Genomic DNA, 24,727 nt, shown 5'->3' with positions numbered 1-24,727 from the left:
CCCTCTCCACCTGGAAGAAGAGGAAGACCAAATCTCCAGCAACTCTTATCAGTGGGGAAAGGAACAACTGAGATCTGAATCACAATCACTCTTGTTCACTGTGCCTTTCCCGGTCACCTCCCAGAACTGACTCTCCCCACCCTTAGCATCCTCTTTTGTCTGTATCTGAGGATGGTATTTAAGAAGAGGGCTTGGGCCATTATGGCAAATTACTCAGATTTCCTGGGTCTCTCCCACGTGCACATGTTATTAAACTTCTGTTTGATTTTCTCCTGTTCATCTGTCTCATGTCAATTTCATTCTTAGACCAGCCAGAAGAACCTAGAAGGATATAGGAAATTTTTCTTCCTCCCCAACAACATGAATCACTGGCTCAGGAGATCCGACTCAGAGTTGAGGGGAAATTAGAGGAGCACAGTCCAGAAGCTCTACTTCCATTCTGTAATTGCCCATCTGCAGAGTTGACACTTAAAAAGTATTCCACGTGTACATACATACCCTACACGTTCTTGTCACTCAAAATGCTCCTGTTCTCCTCTCTCTTTCCTGCTCGTCACTCACATTTCAGCAGTAAATGAGTGGGGAGGGGCGGTTTACAACAAGCAGGGGAAACCCTGGCCCTTCCCTGATTCTTTAGCTAGGATTCTTCAGATCAAAAAAGCCATCTGCTTCAGACTCTTCTTTACATCCAGTTCCTTCTCTGGGCAATTTGAGTGAGAAGGTAATGAATGACACTGCATGGGCAGGCTCCATTCCTGAGCTCAGCTGCCAGTCTCGTTTGGATGAGGTAAGTTGGTATTTGTGATGCCCAGTTGCCCCAAGAGGGCGAATATTCACTCCAAATGGGTCAGACTACTTTGGTTGCATCATACTTCTTGAAGCTACCCACCTTTTTCTCTTTCATTAGCCACCTCCCCGAACTGGTGATCCCCGCCAGCTGCATCCACTCCCTCTCTATTCACTTCACCCCCTACAATCAAGCTTCCAATTCTATTGCCTGATACAAACTGTTCCTTTATCAAAGGTCACCAATGACTGCCTAATGGCCTTTTTTCCTATCTCAATTCTTTCTGACATTTCTACAAGCATTTGGAATAACTCTTCCTTCTTGGGGTAAAAAGTATTCCATCCTTGACTTAGTTTCAATAGTACTTAGTGAAATCACATCTTTCATTCAAACCAGCATTTCTGGAGCACTTACTATGTGCTAGGCTCCATTTGAGGGAACACAAAGAGAAAGATACATTCCACCCTTAAGGAGTTTACTGCCTAGTGGAGAAAGAGACAGTCCATCGAACAATGAGATCACACACAACAAGGTAACTGCTTCACAGAGGGCACGATGGGGAAAATTATGTACAAAGTTCAGTACCCATACCAGTGAAAGAACACCTGGGTTGCATGGGAACACAGATAGCACTCCACAGAGGAGGAAGCATTTGAGCTGACATTTAAAAGATGAGTAAAATTTAACTAGCAGACCACATTCCAAGTGGAGAGATTGGTACATGGCAAGAAACAGATGCAAGCTCAGTCAAGGACCTCGACCTTAGCACGAAGCCCACACTGTTGGAGATGAAGGAGGACGTGGGAATGGCAAGAGATGAATGTGCGCAAGTAAGCAGGGTCTGCATCACAAAGGGCCTTGTGTGTTCCACAGGCAGGAGGAAATTTCATCCTGTAGAGGACAAGGAGGCATTGAAGAAACCTGGAGAGGGGAGTGATTTGTTTATTAGAAGAAAGTAAAGGGTTAAGTGGGAGGCCTATAAGGAAGCCCTCTCAGTAAAACAGAGGGGATGAAGGCTCAAGCTAAGGAGATGAGGATGGAGAGAACCGACGAGCGGGGAAAGAGGTAGGAGGTGCCTGACTGCAGGTGATGGGGGCAGGCGAGGGAGAAATCTGGAAGGTCCTGCTTCCTCTGCCTGTCAGCTCTTGAGGGCAGTTCAGGCTCCTTCTTTGGCATTCCCACCACTTTAGCACAGTGCAAAACAAATGTGTGGCAAGCAATAAAGAGCTGCTGACTACTTAATTATTACCACCTTCATCAACTAATGGTAAGATAAGTCTGTAGCAAATCTTCAGTGAGCCTTGTATCTGCAGTGAGAGCAGGAGGGCTGCTAAAGTGGGTTAGGGCTCCCAACTGGGTTCTCTATAGCATCCATATACACTCATTTTGGAGTCGTGCATAAAGCAACACTCGCCTATTAAGAATACAAACATATGGAAAACAGAGCACAAGTACGGTGCAGCAATAGTGCTGGGGCTGGGCTCAGGAGTCTGGGTCCAGCTCTGGCTCTGCCACTAACTCGGCAGCACACAGAGCAAGTAGCCTCACCGTTCTGAACCTCAGTTTGCTGAGTGTGCTGGATGACCACAAAGGCCCCTTCTGGCCTTAAACATGCAAGGAAGCTGAGTAAGGTTTAAGTAAGTAAGGATATCTGCAGGGAAAATCAGTTTGAAAGCTCAGTGATTGGCGGAGAAGGGAGTTGCATGAACTGAACCAGGAGGGCGAGGTGGCCTTGGCTGCACAGCAGGGAGTGGAGGACCAGTGTCACTCAGATACCTGGAGAGGCGTTTCATGGGCAGAGACAGAAACCGTCCTGGCCCACTTCTGCAGACTCCTGTTGAGCCCTGCTTCCTTTCACTGTTACTCTGTCTACAGCTTATCATTTTATCATCGCCTATAATTCTACTAATAAAGTCATGGACAGACCCTGACAGCAAAAAGAGGCCTAAAAGATGATCTTGTCTGGACTTCCCTCGTGGTCCAGTGGGTGAGGCTCCGCACTCCCAATGCAGGGTGCCCGGGTTCGATCCCTGGTCAGGGAACTAGATACCGCATGCGTACTGCAACGAAGATCCTGCATGCTGCAACAAAGACCTTGCACAGCCAAAATAAATAAATAAAGATTTTAAAAGGGGGAAAAATAAAAAAAGAAGATCTTGTCTACTTCATTCCCTTTCAGAACAGGAAACCAAAGGCCAAAGAAGTTAAGAGACACGTATAAAGCCACAGAGGTATTTAACAGCATTGCAAAAACTAAAACTCTAGTCAGCATACTCTTAGAGCAGAGTTCTGCCCACAGCTGCCCTTCGGGTCCGAGAATATAAACTCCTAGAGCCAAGAGGAGGTATTTTTCATTTTTTTCCTAGCCCTCTGGTGCACTCACTCACAATGAGGGCAACTACTAACCACGGTTCATTCCATAAAATGTGTGCGTTCTGTGCTGTCGTCGAGTGTTTTCTAGGTACCAGCTCTGTTCTAACCAGAGACAGTAGCGGCCAAGGTCCCTGCTCCTAAAGACCTCAAATTCTTGTGGCTTAGCAGTAGAGCTGCAGAGATGGGATACAGATCATCGACAAAGACAACCTAAAAAATAGGATAATTTCAAAAGTGACAAATATAATGAAGATAATAAAATTGGGTGGTGAGAAGAGGAATCTCAAAAAAGAAAAAAAATACGTCAAGCTCACATCAGTATTAAGTGGCAGATTCTACCAAAGCAGACTTAAATGTTTGCTTTCCTATTTTCCTAAATATTAAACATGTCTCTTACACAGTACATATTCAAACAGTATTTATCACTGATGTTGATGGGGATAAAACAGATCACAATATTCCTACTAATATAAGACTAAGTGCTCATAAAATATTCAGATATAACAAGTTAAAGTGTTTCTCAAACTATAAGTTCCCCCAAATAAGTCTCATGAAAGATGGCAGAAGCATCACAGAGCACACACAAAATCAATCCTAATCTCACAAATGCTTCATATGTTTTTAAACTTAATTTTTAATTTTTTATGTAATTTTTAAAGGTAACTTTCATTTAGTTATGACAAAATAGTGGCTGTATTCCCCATGTTGTACAATACATCCTTGAGCCTATCTTACACCTAACAGTTTGTACCTCCCGCTCCCCCCTGCCCCCCGTCACCTCTCTTAAAGACTGTCTTTAAATCTTACCTTGGCTCCTTCTTACAACTTCTCATTTTTCTAAAAGTTCTCTTTCTGCATCTTCTCCCTAGCACCAAAAGCATCTTCTCGCCTTATTATCCTGCCTGTCAAAGACTGTCACTCATCTCAATCTCAGAAGACAATCCTGCCCTCCAGCATTTAGTCCTCCAACAGAGCCTCACAGCAGCACTGATTAAGCTGAAATCAAAGATTCATGAAGCCACATCACAGGAAACTCAGCACGGGCAAAATACGCGTAACACCTGCAGCGCTGGTTACTTGGCCCCCTCCCTTTCCCGTAAGAAGGGGGATCAGGTTCCAGAAGTGCATGGGGAAATACTGAGACAGGACAGGCTGCCTTAGCTATCACACACTGCCCTAACCACCCTCTGGACCACTATTTTTTCCAGGTCTGCCAACCCCAAGTGACTCAGCAAAGGTGGTGCAATGACAAAGAACCACAAGTCCCAGGGCCTGTCCTTCAGATCAGATAAGCTTGGCCCCAAAGGACACCAATATGAAAACACCTCTTTCCCTTGAATTTGAAGGGGAGGGAGATAAAAGGAAACGATCAGAAAAGTGAGCACGTACTGTGCACAGATGAGAGATGCCTTGCCTTTCTTAGTTCATCTTCAAACCAACCTACAAGGTGGGGGATTATCATGATCCTCCATTTATGTGGGAGGAAACTGACGATGCAAAGCAGCCCGAGGGAAGAAAGCTTGCTCCAGGCTGGAATTTTACCCCATGGAAGCAGGCTGGAAATTGCTACTGGAATAAAATTCAAAGGCATCCCCTGGGAAGTCATCTGTGTAGACAGAGTGAGGAACAGAGTCGGCCTGGGAAGTTATGGACAGTATTTCGCAGAGGAGCAGCCTTGGGAGAGGTAGACACATTCTCTTCCTCAGCTGCCCCCATCACGCTCTAATTCACAATCAGTCTCCACCTGTGCCTCCAGACCCTTCATCACTCAGCCACAGGTGGGCTTATCCCGTCCTCAACCAGAACAGGGCAGGCCAAGTCTCTAAGTCTCTGTGACGCGGATGGATCTAACCCGACTACGGACATCAAGACAAGAATCGTATTCAATACGCAAATTAAAATTCCTTGCTGGTAAATGTGAGTCACCGTCCCACGGCCAATGGGACCTCACTTGCCCTATGGGACACCCAGGGTTTTAAAATATATGTATATGTACATATACGTATGTGTATAAATGCACGCATACATATGTAATATTTACATGTATTAAATGCACAATATATTTATTTTTAAAGGTTCGTTCATTCAGTCATTCTCCATTACCTATCCACTTAACCTGGAGTGTTTTTGCCAGTTCCATGGGGAGCTTTGACCTAGGATGTCTTTTTGGTATCACCCGGGTTGAGGCAAAGGTGCTGAGACTTTGGACTCCCATATCAGCTCATCATTGGCCACAGCATGTCTCTCTCTTTTTTTTTTTTTTTGAATTTTATTTATTTTTTTATACAGCAGGTTCTTATTAGTTACCTTTTAACATATATTAATGTATATATGTCAATCCCAATCTCCCAATTCATCCCACCACCACCACCCCACCCAACTTTCCCGCCTTGGTGTCCATAAGTTTGTTCTCTACATCTGTGTATCTGTTTCTGCCCTGCAAACCAGTTTATCTGTACCATTTTTCTAGGTTCCACATATATGCATTAATATAGGAAATTTTGTTTTTCTCTTTCTGACTTACTTCACTCTGTATGACAGTCTCTAGATCCATCCACATCTCTACATATGACCCAATTTCGTGCCTTTTTATGGCTGAGTAATATTCCATTGTACATATGTACCACATCTTCTTTATCCATTCATCTGTCAACAGGCATTTAGGTTGTTTCTATGACGTGGTTATTGTAAATAGTGCTGCAATGAACATTGGGATGCATGTGTCTTTTTGAATTATGGTTTTCTCTGTGTATATGCCCAGTAGTGAGTGGGATTGCTGGGTCATATGGTAATTCTATTTTTAGTTTTTTAAGGACCCTCCGTACTGTTCTCCATAGTGGCTCTATCAATTTACATTCCCACCAACAGTGCAAGAGGGTTCCCTTTTCTCCACACACTCTCCAGCATTTGTTGTTTGTAGATTTTCTGATGATGCCCATTCTAACTGGTGTGAGGTGATACCTCATTGTAGTCTGGATTTTCATTTCTCTAATAATTAGTGACGTTGAGCAGCTTTTCATGTGCCTGCTGGCCATCTGTATGTCCTCTTTGGAGAAATGTCTATTTAGGTCTTCTGCCCATTTTTTGATTGGGTTGTTTTTTTTTTTAATATTGAGCTGCATGAACTGTTTATATATTTTGGACATTAATCCTTTGCCCATTGCTTCATTTGCAAATATTTTCTCCCATTCTGAGGGCTGTCTATTCATCTTGTTTGCAGTTTCCTTTGCTTTGCAAAAGCTTTTAAGTTTCATTAGGTCCCATTTGTTTATTTTTGTTTTTATTTCCATTACTCTAGGAGGTGGATCAAAAAAGATCTTGCTGTCATAGAGATTTATGTCATAGAGTGTTCTCCTTATGTTTTCCTCTGAGTTTTATAGTGTCCGTTCTTATATTTAGGTCTCTAATCCATTTTGAGTTTACTTTTGTGTATGGTGTTAGGGAATGTTCTAATTTCATCCTTTTACATGTAGCTGTCCAGTTTTCCCAGCACCACCTATTGAAGAGACTGTCTTTTCTCCATTGTATATCCTTGCCTCCTTTGTCATAGATTAGTTGATCACAGGTGCGTGGGTTTATCTCTGGGCTTTCTATCCTGTTCCATTGATCTATATTTCTGTTTTTGTGCCAGTACCATACTGTCTTGATTACTGTAGCTTTGTAGTATAGTCTGAAGTCAGAGAGTCTGATTCCTCCAACTCCGTTTTTTTTCCTCAAGATTGCTTTGGGTATTCGGGGTCTTTTGTGTCTCCATACAAATTTTAAGATTTTTGTATTCTAGTTCTGTAAAAAATGCCACGGGTAATTTGATAGGGATTGCACTGAATCTGTAGATTGCTTGGGGTAGTATAGTCATTTTCACAATATTGATTCTTCCAATCCAAGAACATGGTATATCTCTCCATCTGTTTGTATCATCTTTGATTTCTTTCATCAGTGTCTTATAGTTTTTTGAGTACAGGTCTTTTACCTCCTTAGGTAGGTTTATTCCTAGGTATTTTATTCTTTTTCTTGCATTGGTGAATGGGATTGTTTCCTTAATTTCTCTTTCTGATCTTTCACTGTTAGTGTATAGGAATGCAAGAGATTTCTGTGCATTAATTTTGTATCCTGCAACTTTACCAAATTCATTGATTAGCTCAAGTAGTTTTCTGGTGGCATCTTTAGGATTCTCTATGTATAGTATCATGTCATCTGCAAACAGTGACAGTTTTACTTCTTCTTTTCCAATGTGTATTCCTTCTGTTTCTTTTTCTTCTCTGACTGCCATGGCTAGGACTTCCAAAACTATGTAGAGTAATAGTGGTGAGAGTGGACATCCTTGTCTTGTTCCTGATCTTAGAGGAAATGTTTACAGTTTTTCACCATTGAGAATGATGTCTGCTGTGGGTTTGTCGTATATGGTCTTTACTATGTTGAGGTAGATTCCCTCTATGCCCACTTTCTGGAGAGTTTTTATCATAAATGGGTGTTGAATTTTGTCAAAAGCTTTTTCTCAATCTATTGAGATGATCATACGGTTTTTCTTCTTCAATTTGTTAATACGGTGTATCACATTGATTGATTTGCGTATATTGAAGAATCCTTGCATCCCTCGTATAAATCCCACTTGATCATGGTGTATGATCCTTTTAATGTGTTGTTGGATTCTGTTTGCTAGTATTTTGTTGAGGATTTTTGCATCTATATTCATTGGTGATATTGGTCTGTACTTTTCTTTTTTTGTAGCATCTTCGCCTGGTTTTGGTATCAGGGTGACGGTGGCCTCATAGAATGAGTTTGGGAGTGTTCCTTCCTCTGCAGTTTTTTGGAAGAGTTTGAGAAGGATGGGTGTTAGCTCTTCTCTAAATGTTTGATAGAATTCACCTGGAAAGCCATCTGGTCCTGGACTTTTGTTTGTTGGAAGATTTTTAATCACAGTTTCAATTTCATTACTTGTGATTGGTCTGTTCATATTTTCTATTTCTTCCTGGTTCAGTCTTAGAAGGTTATACCTTTCTAAGAATTTGTCCACTTCTTCCAGGTTGTCCATTTTATTGGGATAGAGTTGCTTGTAGTAGTCTTTTATGATGCTTTGTATTTCTGCGGTGTCTGTTGTAACTTCTCCTTTTTCATTTCTAATTTTATTGATTTGAGTTCTCTCCCTCTTTTTCTTGATGAGTCTGGCTAAAGGTTTATCAGTTTTGTTTATCTTCTCAAAGAACCAGCTTTTAGTTTTATTGATCTTTGCTACTGTTTCCTTTGTTTCTATTTCATTTATTTCTGCTCTGATCTTTATGATTTCTTTCCTTCTACTAACTTTGGGTTTTGTTTGTTCTTCTTTCTCTAGTTCCTCTAGGTGTAAGGTTAGATTGTTTATTTGAGATTTTTATTGTTTCTTGAGGTAGGCTTGTATAGCTATAAACTTCCCTCTTAGAACTGCTTTTGCTGCATCCCATAAGTTTTGGATCATCGTGTTTTCATTGTAATTTGTCTCTAGGTATTTACTGATTTCCCCTTTGATTTCTTCAGTGACCTGTTGGTTATTTAGTAACATATTGTTTAGGCTCCATGTGTTTGTGTTTTTTGCGTTTTTTTCCATGTAACTGATTTCTAATCTCATAGCATTGTGGTTGGAAAAGGTGCTTGGTATGACTTCAATTTTCTTAAATTTATCGAGGCTTGATTTGTGACCCAAGATGTGATCTATCCTGGAGAATGCTCCATGTGCACTTGAGAAGAAAGTGTAATCTGCTGTTTTTGGATGGAATGTCTTATAAATATCAATTAAATCTATCTGGTCTGTTGTGTCATTTAAAGCTTGTGTGTCCTTATTAATTTGCTGTCTGGATGATCTGTCCATTGGTGTAAGTGAGATGCTAAAGTCCCCCACTATTGTGTTACTATCAATTTCCTCTTTTAGAGCTGTTAGCAGTTGCCTTATGTATTGAACTGCTCCTATGTTGGGTGCACATATATTTATAATTGTTATATCTTCTTCTTGGATTGATCCCTTGATCATTATGTAGTGTCCTTCCTTGTCTCTTGTGACATTCTTTATTTTAAAGTCTATTTTATCTGAGTACTGCTACTCCAGCTTTCTTTTCATTTCCATTTGCATGGAATATCTTTTTCCATCCCCTCACTTTCAGTCTGTATGTGTCCATAGGTCTGAAATTGGTCTCTTGTAGACAGCATATATATGGGTCTTGTTTTTGTATCCATTTAGTGAGCCTGTGTCTTTTGGTTGGAGCATTTAATGCATTCACGTTTAAGGTAATTATCGATATGTATGTTCCTGTGACCATTTTCTTAATTGTTATGGGTTTGTTTTTGTAGGTCCTTTTCTTCTCTTGTGTTTCCCACTTAGAGAAGCTCCTTTAGCATTTGTTGTAGAACTCGTTTTGTGATGCTGAATTCTCTTAGCTTTTGCTTATCTGTGAAGCTTTTGATTTCTCCATTGAATCTGAATGAGATCCTTGCTGGGTAGAGTAATCTTCGTTGTAGATTCTTCCCTTTCATCACTTTAAATATATCGTGGCACTCCCTTCTGGCTTGTAGAGTTTCTGCTGAGAAATCAGCTGTTAACCTTATGGGAGTTCCCGTGTATGTTATTTTCATTTTTCCCTTGTTGCTTTCAATAATTTTTCTTTGTCTTTTAATTTTTGTCAATTTGACTACTACGTGTCTTGGCGTGTTTCTCCTTGGGTTTATCCTGCGTGAGACTCTCTGCGATTCCTGGACTTGGGTGGCTATTTCCTTTCCCATGTTAGCGAAGTTTTCGACTATAATCTCTTCAAATATTTTCTCAGGTCCTTTCTCTCTTCTCCTTCTGGGACCCCTATAATGCGAATGTTGTTGCGTTTAATGTTGTCCCAGAGGTCTCTTAGGCTGTCTTCATTTCTTTTCATTCTTTTTTCTTTATTCTGTTCCACAGCAGTGAATTCCACCCTTCTGTCTTCCAGGTCACTTATCCGTTCTTCTGCCTCAGTTATTCTGCTACTGATTCCTTCTAGTGTATGTTTCATTTCAGTTATTGTATTGTTCATCTCTGTTTGTTTGTTCTTTAATTCTTCTAGGTCTTTGTTAAACATTTCTTGTATCTTCTCGATCTTTGCCTCCATTCTTTTTCCAAGGTCCCTGATCATCTTCACTATCATTATTCTGAATTCTTTTTCTGGAAGGTTGCCTATCTCCACTTCATTTAGCTGTTTTTCTGGGGTTTTATCTGGTCCCTTCGTCTGGTACAATGTCCTCTGCCTTTTCATTTTGTCTATTTTTCTGTGAATGTGGTTTTTGTTCCACAGGCTGCAGAATTGTAGTTCTTCTTGCTTCTGTTGTCTGCCCTCTGGTGGATGAGGCTATCGGTGCCAACTATTTCTTATTAACCTTCTGAGGATACTACTGAGCTGATTAAGGCAGTGAGAGTGAATTATTTGCAAATAGCACCTGTCAAGCAAAGGGGCCTTAATCTAGCAGGCAACTGCGGGTAGAGGCTCTAGAACTCTAGATTCTCTGTGGCTATGAGGGAGAAAAATGCAGTTAACAAGCCCAAAATACCTAAATTCTGAATCACTGCATCAACGATGTTTGTGAGAAACAAAATTTTTGTTTTTCCTGCCCATCCTCTGCTGGAGAAACCAAAGGAACGTTCAATGGTTCTATGTCCAGCAGAAAGTGGAAGGAGCAGAAAAAGCCCTGGTTACCCCCATGTTCACAGCTGGGATTCTCCAGCCAACTAAACATGAGCCATCTTTGCCTATTCTGTGAAATGAATGAGCTAGACCCTATGTTGCGAGGAAATTGCTTCTGCTCTCCTAAAACAAAATGTCCATGCAACCCCACTTCCTCAGGAAGATCTTCTACAGAGAGGATGTCCTTCACAACAAATGCTGGCCAATCACCAGGACTACCAAACGTTAACGGCTACTGGTGTCCCCTCTGTGGAAGCACTGGCCACGTTTTCAAATTTTACATTTATGTGTATGACTTGCATTGACTGCCTAATAGACACTCAATTAAAATCTGTTGTTGAACAAATGAGTGGATGAATAATCAATACACTAGACTAAACCCTTCAAGGGCACAGGCCAGTCAGAGCTCAGTGGCGGGCACAGAGCAACCAAGCTGTCAGATTTTGCGGAATTTGGACCCGCCTCGCTGTGACAGTCTGAAGGTTTCATGTGTCCCTCCAAATGGGAAGGGAATGGAGGGGAAGTAAAATCCAATCAAAGCTTTTCACAGGGTGAGGCATGCTGAAACAGCCACTTCTGATATTTGGTCTTTACTTACCATTTCCTGTGGATTTTAATGACCCACATCGTCAGCACACAAACATCAGCCTTGGTATAATGCCAGATGTATACATGTTTGTACAATACAGAAAAAGGCCTAAATTAAAGGTGACAGGACACAACCTTTTAGAGTCAGGTTTCCATCATTACTCAGTTGTATGGATGTGGGCGTGTTTCAGAGTTTCAATTCCCTTAAATCCAAGTGGACATACTCATTACATCCACCCCCTAGGATGCGGGAACAAATGAAGTGGTGGAGCGTCGTGCCAGAAGCATGTTACTGGAAGGCTCGGTGTTTGCCAGGCGCTGTGGTAAGTGCTGGGGCAAATACAAAAGAATAATTATACTCCGTGCCGGCTTCTGGAGCCCGGGGCCTTGTAAATCACGGAGAAAAGGATCAAATGCTCCCCACATTGAGAGATTATCACACTGCTATCGCCAGCACTGCGTTCATTTGTGTCCAAGCGGGCACCATTCTCTGCCGCTCTGACCAGAATCTCCCAACAGCAGGTGTCAGCATCCCCTCTCTCCTCTGCACCTCCCCCCAGGCTCCCCCTTCAAGGCTCCATACCCTATAGTCCCCCAGTTAATGGCATTCCCAACCTGCCTTCAGGGCTCTCATTACACGACATAAAGAAGGGCCATTTGTATTGGCAGCCCTTTGGCTCTTGGCTTCCACTGGAGCAAAGAGGAAGAAAGAAGCAAATCACCAGGAGAACAACTGCCCTGGCACCTGACAGCTGCAGAGAGAGGCCCAGCTTAATACCATGTCTCCCTAGGTCTTGGGAGAGGTCAGAGAAACAGGTGCATCTGCATTCCAGAACTGAATGAAGTCCTACTGTCGGTGGGAGGGGAGTCAGCCCCCAGCTCCACGCCCAACATATCTCTCTCCAGCGCAGCATGGAAGGCATTCCTTTTACAACTCCTGATTTCCCAATTTTAGAAAACACACGAATTCCCTTTCAGTGATGTGCTCAAGTAACTTGTTTTTAAATAAGTAGGGATCAGCGTTGCATTGTTCATTTGTTTACTGTCTTTATCCCCTCTCTAGGATGTAAGCTCTCTAGGGCAGAAACTATTTTGTTCACTATTGGTTCTGGTGTCTAGAACAGTACCTGGCACGTAATCTGCGTTCAGTAAATATTGGTTGGATTAAGTAGGAGGGAGAAAGGGTAGAAGGAAGGGTGCATCTATCACAAAATCCTTCTCTCCTGCAAGAGGAACAACTGTTGTCCTGACCTGGAATCAGAAGACTAGGGAAAATGTACTGTGTTACCACGGCAACCACAGCTCCAAAAATAAAAATAGCCTTCAAAGCTGCCACAGGTCTTTGGTGGGAAAAGGCTAACCACGATTTGTAGACTGTACCTGGGCCCCGGGTTGACTACAAGCCAAAATACTGCCCCCAATGTGCTCTTGCTCTCTGGAGCCTCGTTTTGGGAGAGGTCAACCACTCTTCACCTGGTGATGCCAAAGCTGTCTCCCCAAATAGAGAACACCCTTAGAAGAGCAGCCACGTCTGGTGTCTGGGCACTTGCAGTCTGAGGGAAGACACAGTACAAGGGAAAAACCATGAAAGAAACCAAAAGACTTAAAACAGACAAACAATACATAGTAATCCAGATTTACATAAATGGCCCATGAGGGCATAATTATTCAACTTCAAGAGGACTTCCTGCTTTGTAAAATGACTTCCAATAGAATTCCGTGAAAATCAAATTTCCTTAGAGTCCTTCATCCATTTGATTATTTATTCACTCCCTAAGTATATGTTTACTACATTCCACGCAAAGAGCTTAGCAAGCACTGAATAAAACAAACACTGAACACAATTAACTCTGCCCTCACAGCTTTTGATCCAGTGAAAGATACAATGTGATCAAGTAGTCACAACTTAAGAACACAGATGTAATAAATACGTGAGTCAGGAAATACTTGCTAGAGGGACAATAACTAGGGTAAGATCCAAAGGAGAAGAAGGGCAGGGTGGTCAAGGGGGTCAGCGTTACAAGAGAGGAATTCCACACAAGGGAACAATGTCTGTGAAGACCTAGAAATAAAAGGAAGCATCCAAGGGCTTCCCTGGTGGCGCAGTGGTTGAGAGTCTGCCTGCCGATGCAGGGGACACAGGTTCGTGCCCCAGTCCGAAAAGATCCCACATGCCGCGGAGCGGCTGGGCCCGTGAGCCATGGCCGCTGAGCCTGCGCGTCCGGAGCCTGTGCTCCGCAACGGGAGAGGCCATGACAGTGAGAGGCCCGCGTACCGCAAAAAAAAAAAAAAAAAGGAAGCATCCATCCAAGGCACTGAACGGTAACTCTGGCTGCAGGGTGAGCGGCATCAGGGAGACCAGTTAGGAGGACGCTTGAATAACATATGTGAGTTAGGAGGACGCTTGAATAACATATGTGAGAGATGGTGGTGGCCCAGGGAGCCGAGATGGTGGTGGAGATGAGAAGACAGACTTCCTCCAAAGGAAGGAAACTGTGCAAAACTGAAGGGTACCAACCCTCACCTCAAGGAACAGAGTGAGAGGAACTGGTTTGGAGGGAAAGGTGAAGAGTTCAGTTATGGACTGTTCTGAAGAACATTCCAATGGAAATGCCCATCAGCCAGTTGGAGAGATGAGCTGAAGGCTCAGGAAAGAGATGAGGTCTGAGATGTAAGTGTGAGAATCATCACCATGCAGGAATAATTAAATTCAAGAGAGTGAATAAAAGAGTCCAAGGATAGTATGTCGATTTAGGAGAAGGAAAGGGGGTGGGGTGAGGGAGAGGGAGGGGAGACAGAGAAGGAGAAATAAGCCTGGATTCAGAACCTTAGGCAGACCAACACTGAAGAGACAGACAGCCAAGAGCAGCCCACAAATTAGAAACTCATTTTCACCACGTATCAGTATATCAGAAAAGTGACATCTCATCAAAGAAACAACAAACCACTGTTCAGCTTATACTAACCAGAGTAGCAGACTCAGAAGCCTCATAGACCACCAAAGAAATCTCAGTTTTATTAACTAATGATAACGTGAGCATAATTCTTCAGACACATCTACTGAATTCTGTCTTACAAGATGAAGAAGAAACGTACTCTCCATTTTACCAAGGAGAAAGACACTGAGGCCCAGAGAGACTGAGTAACCTGCCCAGGACCACACAGCAAAAAATAAAAAAATAAATAACAGAACCAGAGCCTCTACCTCCGATGCTGCCTCAGACAGCCCCCTGGAGTGGTACAAAGGCAGTCGTCCTAGGACAACCATCACCCTGCCCCTAACCATGGATGAGGCCTGTCTGAGCTTCCTGGGTTTGCTGATGAAGATATGCCTCCATCCTGGGCCAAGACAGGCTCCTAGGGACATGGGGTGGGCAGAATACGATAGTTAGGTTGCAGGAGATCAGTATTCTAGAGCCATCTCTGCCACTCACCAGCTTTGTCCACTGACCTTGGACTTCTCAGTTTGCTCAAAGGTGAAATGACCACACAAATCTCATCTACCATGAAGACTAGATTCTCTGAGCGAGATGCAGACCAGAACTGTAGGTACTAAGGGGTGACAGCTGAGTGTGAGAAAAGTAAGGCTATTCGGGGGTGAAATCTAGGTCCCAGGACCCTCCTCCCATCTCCCTCCCAGCAGATCTTTTCCTCAGACCTTTTTTTTTTTTTTAATGTTTTAGTCCAAATTCCATATTCTACTGAAATTATCTTTTGCACACTAGTCTCCCCCACAGGCCGTGAGCTCCTCAAGGAAGGGCCACTTGTATCCATCTTTGTGCCCCAAGCACCTAGGACAGCACCTGATTCTCTGTAAGTGCCCCAAAAATGTTTGTTGAACTTGAGAATTACTTCTCCTGAGTTATCTACATTTTCAGCCTAATCTCTCTGGCTGCTAAACAAAAGGTGTGTCAACTAATAGAGGCATTTTGGGAAGAAGTCCAAGCATGGAGAAGGCAATTCAGAGGAATTGTCCAGTGTCCCTAAGAACTTTCTGAATGGGCGGGCCACTTCCTACTCTGCTCACCTCTGAGACTGGCTCTGTCTTCTAACATGTGTGGTTGCCAATTCCTCCACTGTGTCTGCAGGGCTCCACAGCCTCCACCGGAGAATCAGTGAGTACCAAGCAACTGGTAGCCCAAATCAAGGCTTCTCTTACAATCTGGAAGCAACAGCCCAAATTACTAACAATAAGTCTCTGAAGGAATATTCTCAAAGGATAATGACCTGATAGTCTCTCATCTTCACTGAGGACAAAACAAGAGAGAATGAGTTTGCATTATACCATGGGGGATTTCAGTTAGATCTTCAGCAGAACTTTCTCAATAGTAGGTCTCGAAAACATATTAAGAAGTAACCAAGAGAGGAGAGGTGGTGCAATCTCTTTCCTGGGGCCTTTTTTTTTTTTTTTTTTTTTAATGAGATCTTCATGTGTCGAGAAGATGTGTTTCATCATAGACAGAGAAAACACATGGTATCACCCAAGCTAAGGGCAAACTGTTCTCTGGAGAAGCTCCACCCTGTTCAGAGTAGCCTTTATTACTGCCATTCCATCCAATCCCAAGAATACAGAAAGGTCAGGAAGAGCTTCCCAGTGTAATGACACAGCTGGGAAACAAATGCTTGCCGGGTCAAGGCAGGCTGCTTTGAGGGGTCAGACTGGCACTCACGCCAAGCTTGGGTTACAGAGAACAGGAGAACGAGGCTAAGAGGCATCTTCTTTGATGAGAGGGCTCATATTCCCCCCTTTGGAGAAATGTCTCATTCTCATGGTTCCTCCAGAAACAGTGCTTCAGAAATCCTTTTATTTTCCTTATTTCACAGACTTACCTGTCCTTAACCTTTCGATTAATGTTCTCCCTTACTTTACACAGGTACAAGGTGCAGAAGAGCAGATGAAAAAGGAAAGTCTCAATTAGAAAGAAACTCTGGGGAATTCCCTGGCAGTCCAGTGGTTAGGACTCCACGCTTCCATGGCAGGGGTCAAGGGTTTGATCCCTGGTCAGGGAGCTAAGATCTCACAAGCCACATGGCATGGCCAAAAAAAACCTCTGAATGAGAAAAAATACTGGGGAATAATGCACCAAGCATGCTACTAATGTTTGGGTTAGCATAGTAAAATGATGAGCTCTTTTCCTTTTCCCTACTGTCCAAAAGTTTTACATTAACTAGTTATTTGATCACACATACAATATTCATTGACTTTTATCATGTAAAAATTTCTTTTAAGACAAGCTGGGGGGACTTCCCTGGTGGCGCAGGGGTTAAGAATCCACCTGCCAATGCAGGGGCCACAGATTCAATCCCTGGTCCAGGAAGATCCCACGTGCTGCAGAGCAACTAAGCCCTTGAGCCACAACTACTGAGCCCGCATGCTGCAACTACTGAAGCCCGAGCTCCACAACAAGAGAAGTCACCGCAATGAGAAGCCCACACACCGCAACAAAGAGTAGCCTCTGCTCACGGCAACTAGAGAAAGCCTGCAGGCAGCAACGAAGACCCAACACGGCCAATAAATAAATACATACATAAATAAAAACAGTAAACTGAGTAAAAAAAAAAAAAAAAAAGACAACAAGCTGGAAAACCCTTGGAGAGACTCAAAAAAGTATTGCTACGTATATCCCCATGTCCCCTCCCTCTTGCGTCTCCCTCCCACCCTCCTCATCCCACCCTTCTAGGTGGTCTCAAAGCACCGAGCTGATCTCCCTGTGCTACGCAGCTGCTTCAAAAGAAAAAAGAAAAAAAAAACACCTGTATTGCTAAACTAACCGTCCATCATCTTTCTGTATTTTCCTAATTGCTGGAGCAAATAATACGTGGGTTACCACACTCACCCCTGCCCAAAAGGGGCCCCAAGGCAAATTCTTTTTGCATAGTTGCAAAAGAAAGTGGAAAAACCAAGTGGGTTGTGGATTATTTTTTTCAGTCCCCTCACTCAGCCCCCTCATTTCCTGACTAAACTCTGGAACCAGAAGCAGCAAGACGGAAAAACCTCTGTGGTCAGACCATGGAGGTAGGAGGCACCAGGCTGGAAGAAGCTCCAGAGACATGACAGATAGAAATTAGCCCAGACTTTAGGTCAGAGGCCTGAGCTGCAGAGTGTAACCCAGATCTGCCAGTGAGACGTGCCTAATCACCCGTTTTCTTTATCTTATCCACAAAATCAGGGTGGAACAACCAGAGCCAGTTAGAATACGTACAAAGGATGCAGAAGAAAGGGCTTCACAGCATCTGACGCAAAAGATGTATCAGGGCCTCAAATGAAAAAGCCATGGGTGTCCTCCTCTGTCTCCTCTTTACCACTGGTCTTAGCTAAGGAACAGCCACATCTTCCTAGTGATGATTTTGATGAGATGACCCAGACACATGGTCTGAAAACAGGGAAGAATATTTGACACCAGGGCTATCTTCAGGAGGTGGCACCTGGCTGCCCGCAGTGGCATGGAGGCTGGCAGGTGCAGGCCTGGTCTGACATCTCTGAGCCCCAGATTGAAGCATCTCCATTCTGCCTTCCTTCCACATTTGATTTTCTGTTATGCATCCCTGAAGGAAGCCTCACCATCTCCTCCTAGAGAAGGAAGGTTCCTTAGGCTCCAAAGTCACAGGACAAGAGCTCATAGACCTCCCTCCGCCCCGAAAGGTGTTGAAAAGCATCTCCCTTCACAATAGGTACAACTGCCCCTTAGCGAGTCACTGCACTGATATGGGCAATGGAGGAAAGAATCCCAAGAGAGCAAAGCCTCCAGGAAAAGCCTGCAGACCTTGTAAAGCTCTTGTACACACAGCAACCAGGCCAGCACTCCTAGGCTCCCAGGCCGGCTTGGCTCTGTATCTGAACGCCTGCTTCAGGGCCCAGCGGCTCACCCACTGGGGTCAAGGAGGAAATGCCCCACCGGCAGCTCAGCCATTCAAGCGCCCTAAGGAAAACTCCGGAGTTCCCCTAGAAGCACTTATCAGTGGCCAGCATAGCAACTGGCCTATAGACGGTAGCTGGGAGAAACTAACCGAGCGGGGCAGGGTTATCACCTGTTAACCTGCCCCATGAAAATCCCAGTCTCTCCCCTGACACGGAACTGGCACTTCCTGAGTGCATAACCACCACGGAAACTCTCAAAATACCAACTGCCATGGAGGAAACTGGCCAGTGTGAATCAGCCCACAGGGCTTAGATCTATCTTCTCAGTTTCCACAGACTGTTTGAATGTGGAAACCACATCTACAGCCCAAGGTCGGCTGCTTCTCACGGAGCAGTTCACCTACGCCATGTAGCACCACCCTCACACATCCCCGTGCTGACCTCTGACCTCTGACATCTACAGACATCCTCAGTGGCCTTCCCATCCTCCCAACCTCCTTCAGAACCTCCCCTTCCACGTGGATGTGATCTCAAACACGCAAGGGCCAACTATTCCCAGGCCCTGGGGAGATGGTTCAGTGTAGCTGTAAAGAGCCCGGGCTCTGGAATCAAAAGAATGTGATTCAGATCTCACCCTTGCTTCTGTGCGACCAGGAGCAAATGAATCTCTGAACTTCAGGCTCCTCAGCTGTAAAACCCACCTGGGGGTTTGTTGTGAGGATTAAATGTGTATTTAAGGCGCTTAGCAGAAAGTAAGATGCAGTCCCCGCCCTCAAGGAAATAAGGGTCTGGGAGAGAGGTTTTTCCTAGTTTAACCTTATCCAGCACCAATAATTTATTTAATCTGCTGACAAATCACAGGTCTCCTGTTTGATGCTTTGTGTGAAGAAAGACATGAATTACCTCCCTCCCACACTCTGTACTTCTCCCAGATGTCAGGGTCCACACGGAGCTGATGGATGTAGCACACATCAGCCTCCTCCCTGGAAACTGAGCTGAAACTGAAAGCAAGACTCCCTCCGAAGGTCAGAGGAAGGGGATGAAGACTTACGATAAATATACCAATGATGAATAATCATTATGTGCAAACCCACGTGCCAGCTAGACTGGCACCAGATAGATAACCAGGCTCACCAGGCCGGCAGAATCAGTGAGAGGTGCCACCTGAGGTCAGGTGTGCAGCCGAGCAGAAGTCATGACAGGGTAGATGTGTCACACAGAAGAGGGGACAGAACTGCCATGGGAAAGTGGTGCAAGAGGTAATAATAAGGAGGGCGGCCTGGGGAGACAGAGCAGAGAAGCGCTTCTGTGCCCCCCATAAAGGCAGCCTGCCGTCAGGCAGCCACACCTACACCCTTGCCCCTTGTCAGCTCTCCTTTCCCCCTCCAGAGAATGATGTCAGGATGCCATCACGGAGACACAAAAGTTGTGTCTCTGCCAATTCTGACCTCTTGCCATAATCCAGCAGGTGAGAGAGGGACTCTAATCCTCAATTTGGGTTTTGAACAATCACCACAACCAGTTATGGCCAAGGGATTTGGGCAGACATGCAGGTACTAATTCTAAAAGCCTGCCCCATCAACTTCAGACTACGTTATCCGTGGAGCTCAGAGGGCAACGAGGCCAGCAAAAAACGGTGCCACCTTATGTTAAACAGTGGCTAAGATGACAATTCCCAGCTGTAACAGTAAGTGCTGGAAGAACAGTGCAAGGCTCAGGCCTCTACCTCGCACCTGGTTCACACAGAACAGCAAGAATTCGTTGCCTCCAATACCATTCTGAGCATGTCTCTCCTGGGTTCCGGAACCTACAATGGCTCCCCATTGAGTTGAATCCTCTTTGCAGACAAAGCACACTGTCCATAGGATCTCAATACATCTTTGTTGACTGACTGACTAATTGAAATTCAAACCCTTCAGCATAAATCATAGTCTGTCGGCCCATCACCTCACCACCCTCATTTTTCCACATCCCTCATCAAGACCACACTTGGTCATCCATCCCCATCTTCAAGCCAACACACCCAAACTGCCTTCACCAAGAGGCTTCTGGTTCCCCTTCAAAACTCAGCTCTCCACAGAAAGTAGATTCGTGATCACCTAGGGCTGGGGGCAAGGAGTAGAGGGGGATTGAGGGTAATATATAAAGGGTATGGGTTTCTTTTCGAGGTCATGAAAATGTTGTAAAACGGACTGTGGTGAGAGTTACACATATTTGTGAATATACTAAAACCATTGAATTATGTACTTTAAAACTGACTGAAGTGCATGGCATGTAAATTATATCTCAATAAAGCTGTCACACGTCAAAAAACTCAGTTCTGGACTCATATCCTCCAGGAAATTTTCCCTGATTCACGAATAAGGATAATTTCACTCCAAAGAGGAAAGAAAAAGGAATCATTCACTCAATCGTTATTAATTTACCCATCAATAAACATCTATTGATCGTGACGAAAGGCCAAGTACAGTGCTAGACAGTGAAGATCCAAGGATGAAACAGAGAAAATTGGACTCAGAGTACTGGCCCCCAAGGTCTTCACTAACTTCACCATTTTCTCTACTTCTTTCTTCCCAGGATTAAGGAAAAGAAAGGGGTCTCCTGATTCTCTTTATATCTTCATCTTTGTGCAGTTAAAATCCACAAGCTGAGGCCCTCTTGACCCCGTGCCTTCTACCTCAGATAGAACTGCATCGCAGGCCTCAAAGGGGCTTTTCTCTGTTGTGGAGAGGTAGACTTGGGGTGGGAACAGTGAAGAGGAAGGACGCTGCGCTGGGCCTGGTGTGCTCACCCCCCTAATCCAAGCCTGAGCTGGGTCACTTTCCAATCATCATATCCAAATCATGTAACGTGTGAGGAGTCCCAGGTGCTGCTCCAGGACACGTGAGTATGTAACCTATATTCTCAAGCACACATCCACTCCATGTGAGTCACTCATAGAATGATGCCAATAATCCTTCCCCCTTGCACAGCAAGAGGACGTTTACAAAACGGTTTCACGTCTATCACTTGAGACCTCCCATTCATCCACAGATGGAGAAGATGAAACAGAGGTGAAGGGAGGTGCCCAAGGTTCCACAGCGAAGAAATGACAGAACTTAAAATTTAAACCCACGTCTCCTGACTTGAGTTCCAGTTCTCTTCGTGCCCTATTGCCTCTAAATGTCAATTCCTCCTCAGGGAATCGTCTTGGCCATTTACAAGCACCCCTTCACTTGACCGCTTCTTTTCTTTCCAAGAAGCCTTCTATTTCCAAGGCCTAAAAGAGATGGGTTTTTGTTTTGGCCACAATCGAGATAGAGTCCAACAGGAGGCAGTTTAACAGTGGTTAAGAGTAGAGATCTGTGTCAGACAAACTTGGGTTTAAATCCAGAGGTTGTCTTTTTATACATATATGCATATATTCTTCTAATCCAGCAAGCCGCCACTGAAAACAGCTGCCATCTGGGGGTGTGCTGTGCCATGAGGCCTGTGGGATTTTAGTTCCCCGACAAGGGATCGAACCTGGGCCTTGGCAGTGAGAGTGCGGAGTCCTAACCACTGGACCGCCAGGGAATTCCCCAACTGCCAGTTTTTAAACTACTCCTAGAAGGTGAAAACCCTTCCTGATTTAAAAGTATGTTTCCTGCTCCAACAAAAATGAAGATTCCACTAAACCTTTTTTTTGGCCACACGGCTTGCAGAGATCTTAGTTCCCGGACCAGGAATCGAACCCGTGCCCTTGGCAGTGAAAGCGCAGAGTCCTAACCACTGGACGGCCAGGGAAGTCCCTCCACTGCACCTTTAGACAGACTCTGGAAACCAAGATAGACTTCCCTAAATCTAACCAAACCCTCCCCTATCCCTTCCCCGGCTACCAGCGTAAGAATCTTCCCCATATTCTGTCCTCAGTGTACATGGCAGAATCTCAGGAGCAAAATAGGGCCTCTTTTAGGGTTTCTCACATTTGGAGGGAAAGCTGACAAACCCGGAGGAACTATTTTAGTTCAAGATTAGCTCCCACCAAGCTTGCCCCATTTCCCTCTACTCTCTGGAAAAGGTGACAGGATGAAGTAAGAGTACAGAAAGAATTGCTATCCTCAGGTTCCCAAAAAGCCCCAGAACAAAGCTTTACATCTGCGCCTGCAGGGATAACCACATCCAGTCATTACCACCAAAAAAAGAGAAAGGAAGCGTGGCAGGCGTAAAACGCTCACCATCTGCGTAACCCAGCCCAATTCCTCAGCGTCCCCTCAACGACACATCTCACCCTGTTCTTATGCCTTCATCTGTACTGTTCCCCTTTCCTGATCTCATGCCCCTGACATTATATTCTTCCTGTTTTCTACTACCTATGTGTACATGTTGTGGTTTGAGCCTCTTCCTTCCAGAAGTCTTCTTCCTCTCTTTGCCTTACAAGTACCACATGGCACACATAGTCTGTGTCTTCCAAAGATTCCATCTCCTCAGTACCAGGGAAACTCACATGCCGTGATTTCTTATCCAAGTCTCTTCCCATCCTCCTTCTCAACTTCCACATCCCCACACTCTACCCAGCTCTACCCACCCTCCCTCCCTGCCTCCTGGCCATAGCACCATTAGCTGGTGCCAGGCTGAACTCACAAGAACATCCAATAAATACCTGTTGAACTGAAATGCATGGAATTGAACAGACTAGGAAGAGGCGTCCCGGGGAAGGTGGCCAATCACTTGCCTGCCCCACGCAAAGGCACAGACCACTGTTTGGAGACAGGGCCCTAGAGCCTGAAGGTAAATGCGGAGGGTCCAAGACATCAGTGCGCCACTGAGGACTGCCCACCTCCTCCACCAGGCAATGGGCTTGGCTCAAACACAACCCCTGGCCAAGGCTGTGTGGAGCTGCCCTATGGTCTTCTACACCAGTCCTCTGCCCAGGGAAAGCAAACTCCCCGACTACTCAGATGCCACGCTTGTCCAGACAAAAAGTAGCTGGCACAGACCATCATGGTGCGGACCAGGCCTAGATGTCTAAGAAATGTGACTCACTCAGTGTGAATACTCCGCCACCTCCTCTACACATGGGGGCCAGGAAAGGCAACCTGGGGTGGCCAACAATAAAATAATAAACATTGAAATGGAGCTTAGAAACTGAAGTCTGAGAGGAGGAGCCACTTAACCTCTCTCGCCTTCTAGGATCCCTGTCTGTACAATGGGACTGACAGGGAGTACCGACCTCAAGGAGGTTTCGTGGGGATTAAATGTGGAGATGGACTGTGACGTGCCCATCGTACTGACCGAGAATGATAAAGGCTCAATGAACATCAGCTGCTATGGCTGTTACTATTCATGTTGCTGTGAGGATCCAATGGGATGGAACGCAGCATGAAGCCCCGAGTACCCGTGTAATGGAAACTCACCGGCCCCCCGGCCTGGACTGGGGAGATGGGTGACACGTGGGGAAGCCGTCCACCCTGGCGAAGGGCTCCTGCAATCCTCGGCGAAGTTCCCCGGGGTGCCCTGGGCACCCCCCACCCCACCTCCCCGACGGCCGTGGGGAGGCCGGAGAGGAAAAGGGAAGACGGCTGGGGCGGGACAGGCACGTACCTGCTTTCGCTGCACTCCTTCCGCTCACTCACCCGCAGCCACTTGCGGAGGAGGAAGCGTTTGCGGCGCGGGGAAGCGCTGGGCGTGGAGCAGTTGGACCACGGGGTGTCCTCGTCGCTGGAGGGCGTGATCTCGATGGACGGCAGCTGCAGAAACTCCTTGCCCGGGGCCAAGACGCCGGGCAGGTCCCGGCTCAGCCCGGCCTCCAGGCTCGGCTCCTGCACATTCTTGGTGCGGCGCATCTTGAAGCGCCGGCGGCGGAGCGTGGGGGTCGACGAGCTGGACCAGACCCGGCTGCCCTCGGGCGCGCCCGGCGGCTCGGGCACCTGCAGGGCGGGCGGCTGCAGGCTCTCCATCATGTTGGCCGCCGGCATGGGGCCCGCCGCCTCCGCCCGGCGCCTCGCCGCCCGCCGGGCCCGCTCCCCGCCCCTCGCCCGCGGCGCCCGGCCTCTCACGTTAGGAAATGCTCGCCGCTCGAGCCGCGAGCGGAGCAAGTTCGTCTCCCGGAGCGCCGCGCGGGAGGGGGGGAGCGCGGGGGCTCGCGGCGCGACCTCCCCGGAGTCTAAGTCGGCGGCCCGGCCGCCCTCCGGGGCTCCCCTCGGGCGCCCGCTGCTTTTCCTTCGGCGGCGCTCCCTCGCCGGCTGGCGGCGGCCGTGCCCGAGCGGGACTCGGCGGCCCGGGCCCCAAGGGGCGGCTCGGCAAACTCTCAGCGGTTTGCGTTCGGCGGACTAGGCTGGGGAGCCGGTCTTGGCGCTGCAGGGAGGCAGAAGGCGGGAGGAGGAGGCAGAGGGAGAGAGAGAGAGAGGAAGCAGACGCTGGATGAAAACAAAAGAGGAGGAACAGGGGGCGAGGAGCGGGGGTCACGTCTGTCCAGAAAGGGCGTGC

The 24,727-nt window shown here is 45.8% G+C and overlaps 1 protein-coding gene across 1 annotated transcript in view; it reads right to left on the bottom strand.

The window, feature by feature from the left end:
* The window catches only part of GRAMD1B (GRAM domain containing 1B), a 181,508-nt gene extending 156,781 nt beyond the window's left edge, over window positions 1–24,727 (bottom strand). The window contains exon 1 of the mRNA XM_022560200.3: window positions 23,843–24,727. Within this exon, the coding sequence (XP_022415908.2) occupies window positions 23,843–24,216 (374 nt within the window). The 5' untranslated portion in view covers window positions 24,217–24,727. The remainder of the gene's footprint in view (window positions 1–23,842) is intronic.

The sequence above is a fragment of the Delphinapterus leucas genome, chromosome 7, assembly GCF_059928025.1.
Source record: "Delphinapterus leucas isolate spDelLeu-1000000601 "Yukka" chromosome 7, BTC_Dleu_Yukka2, whole genome shotgun sequence".
NCBI lineage: Eukaryota > Metazoa > Chordata > Mammalia > Artiodactyla > Monodontidae > Delphinapterus > Delphinapterus leucas.
The sequence above is the reverse complement of the archived record's forward strand: the minus strand, read 5'-3'. Positions and strand labels throughout refer to the sequence as shown.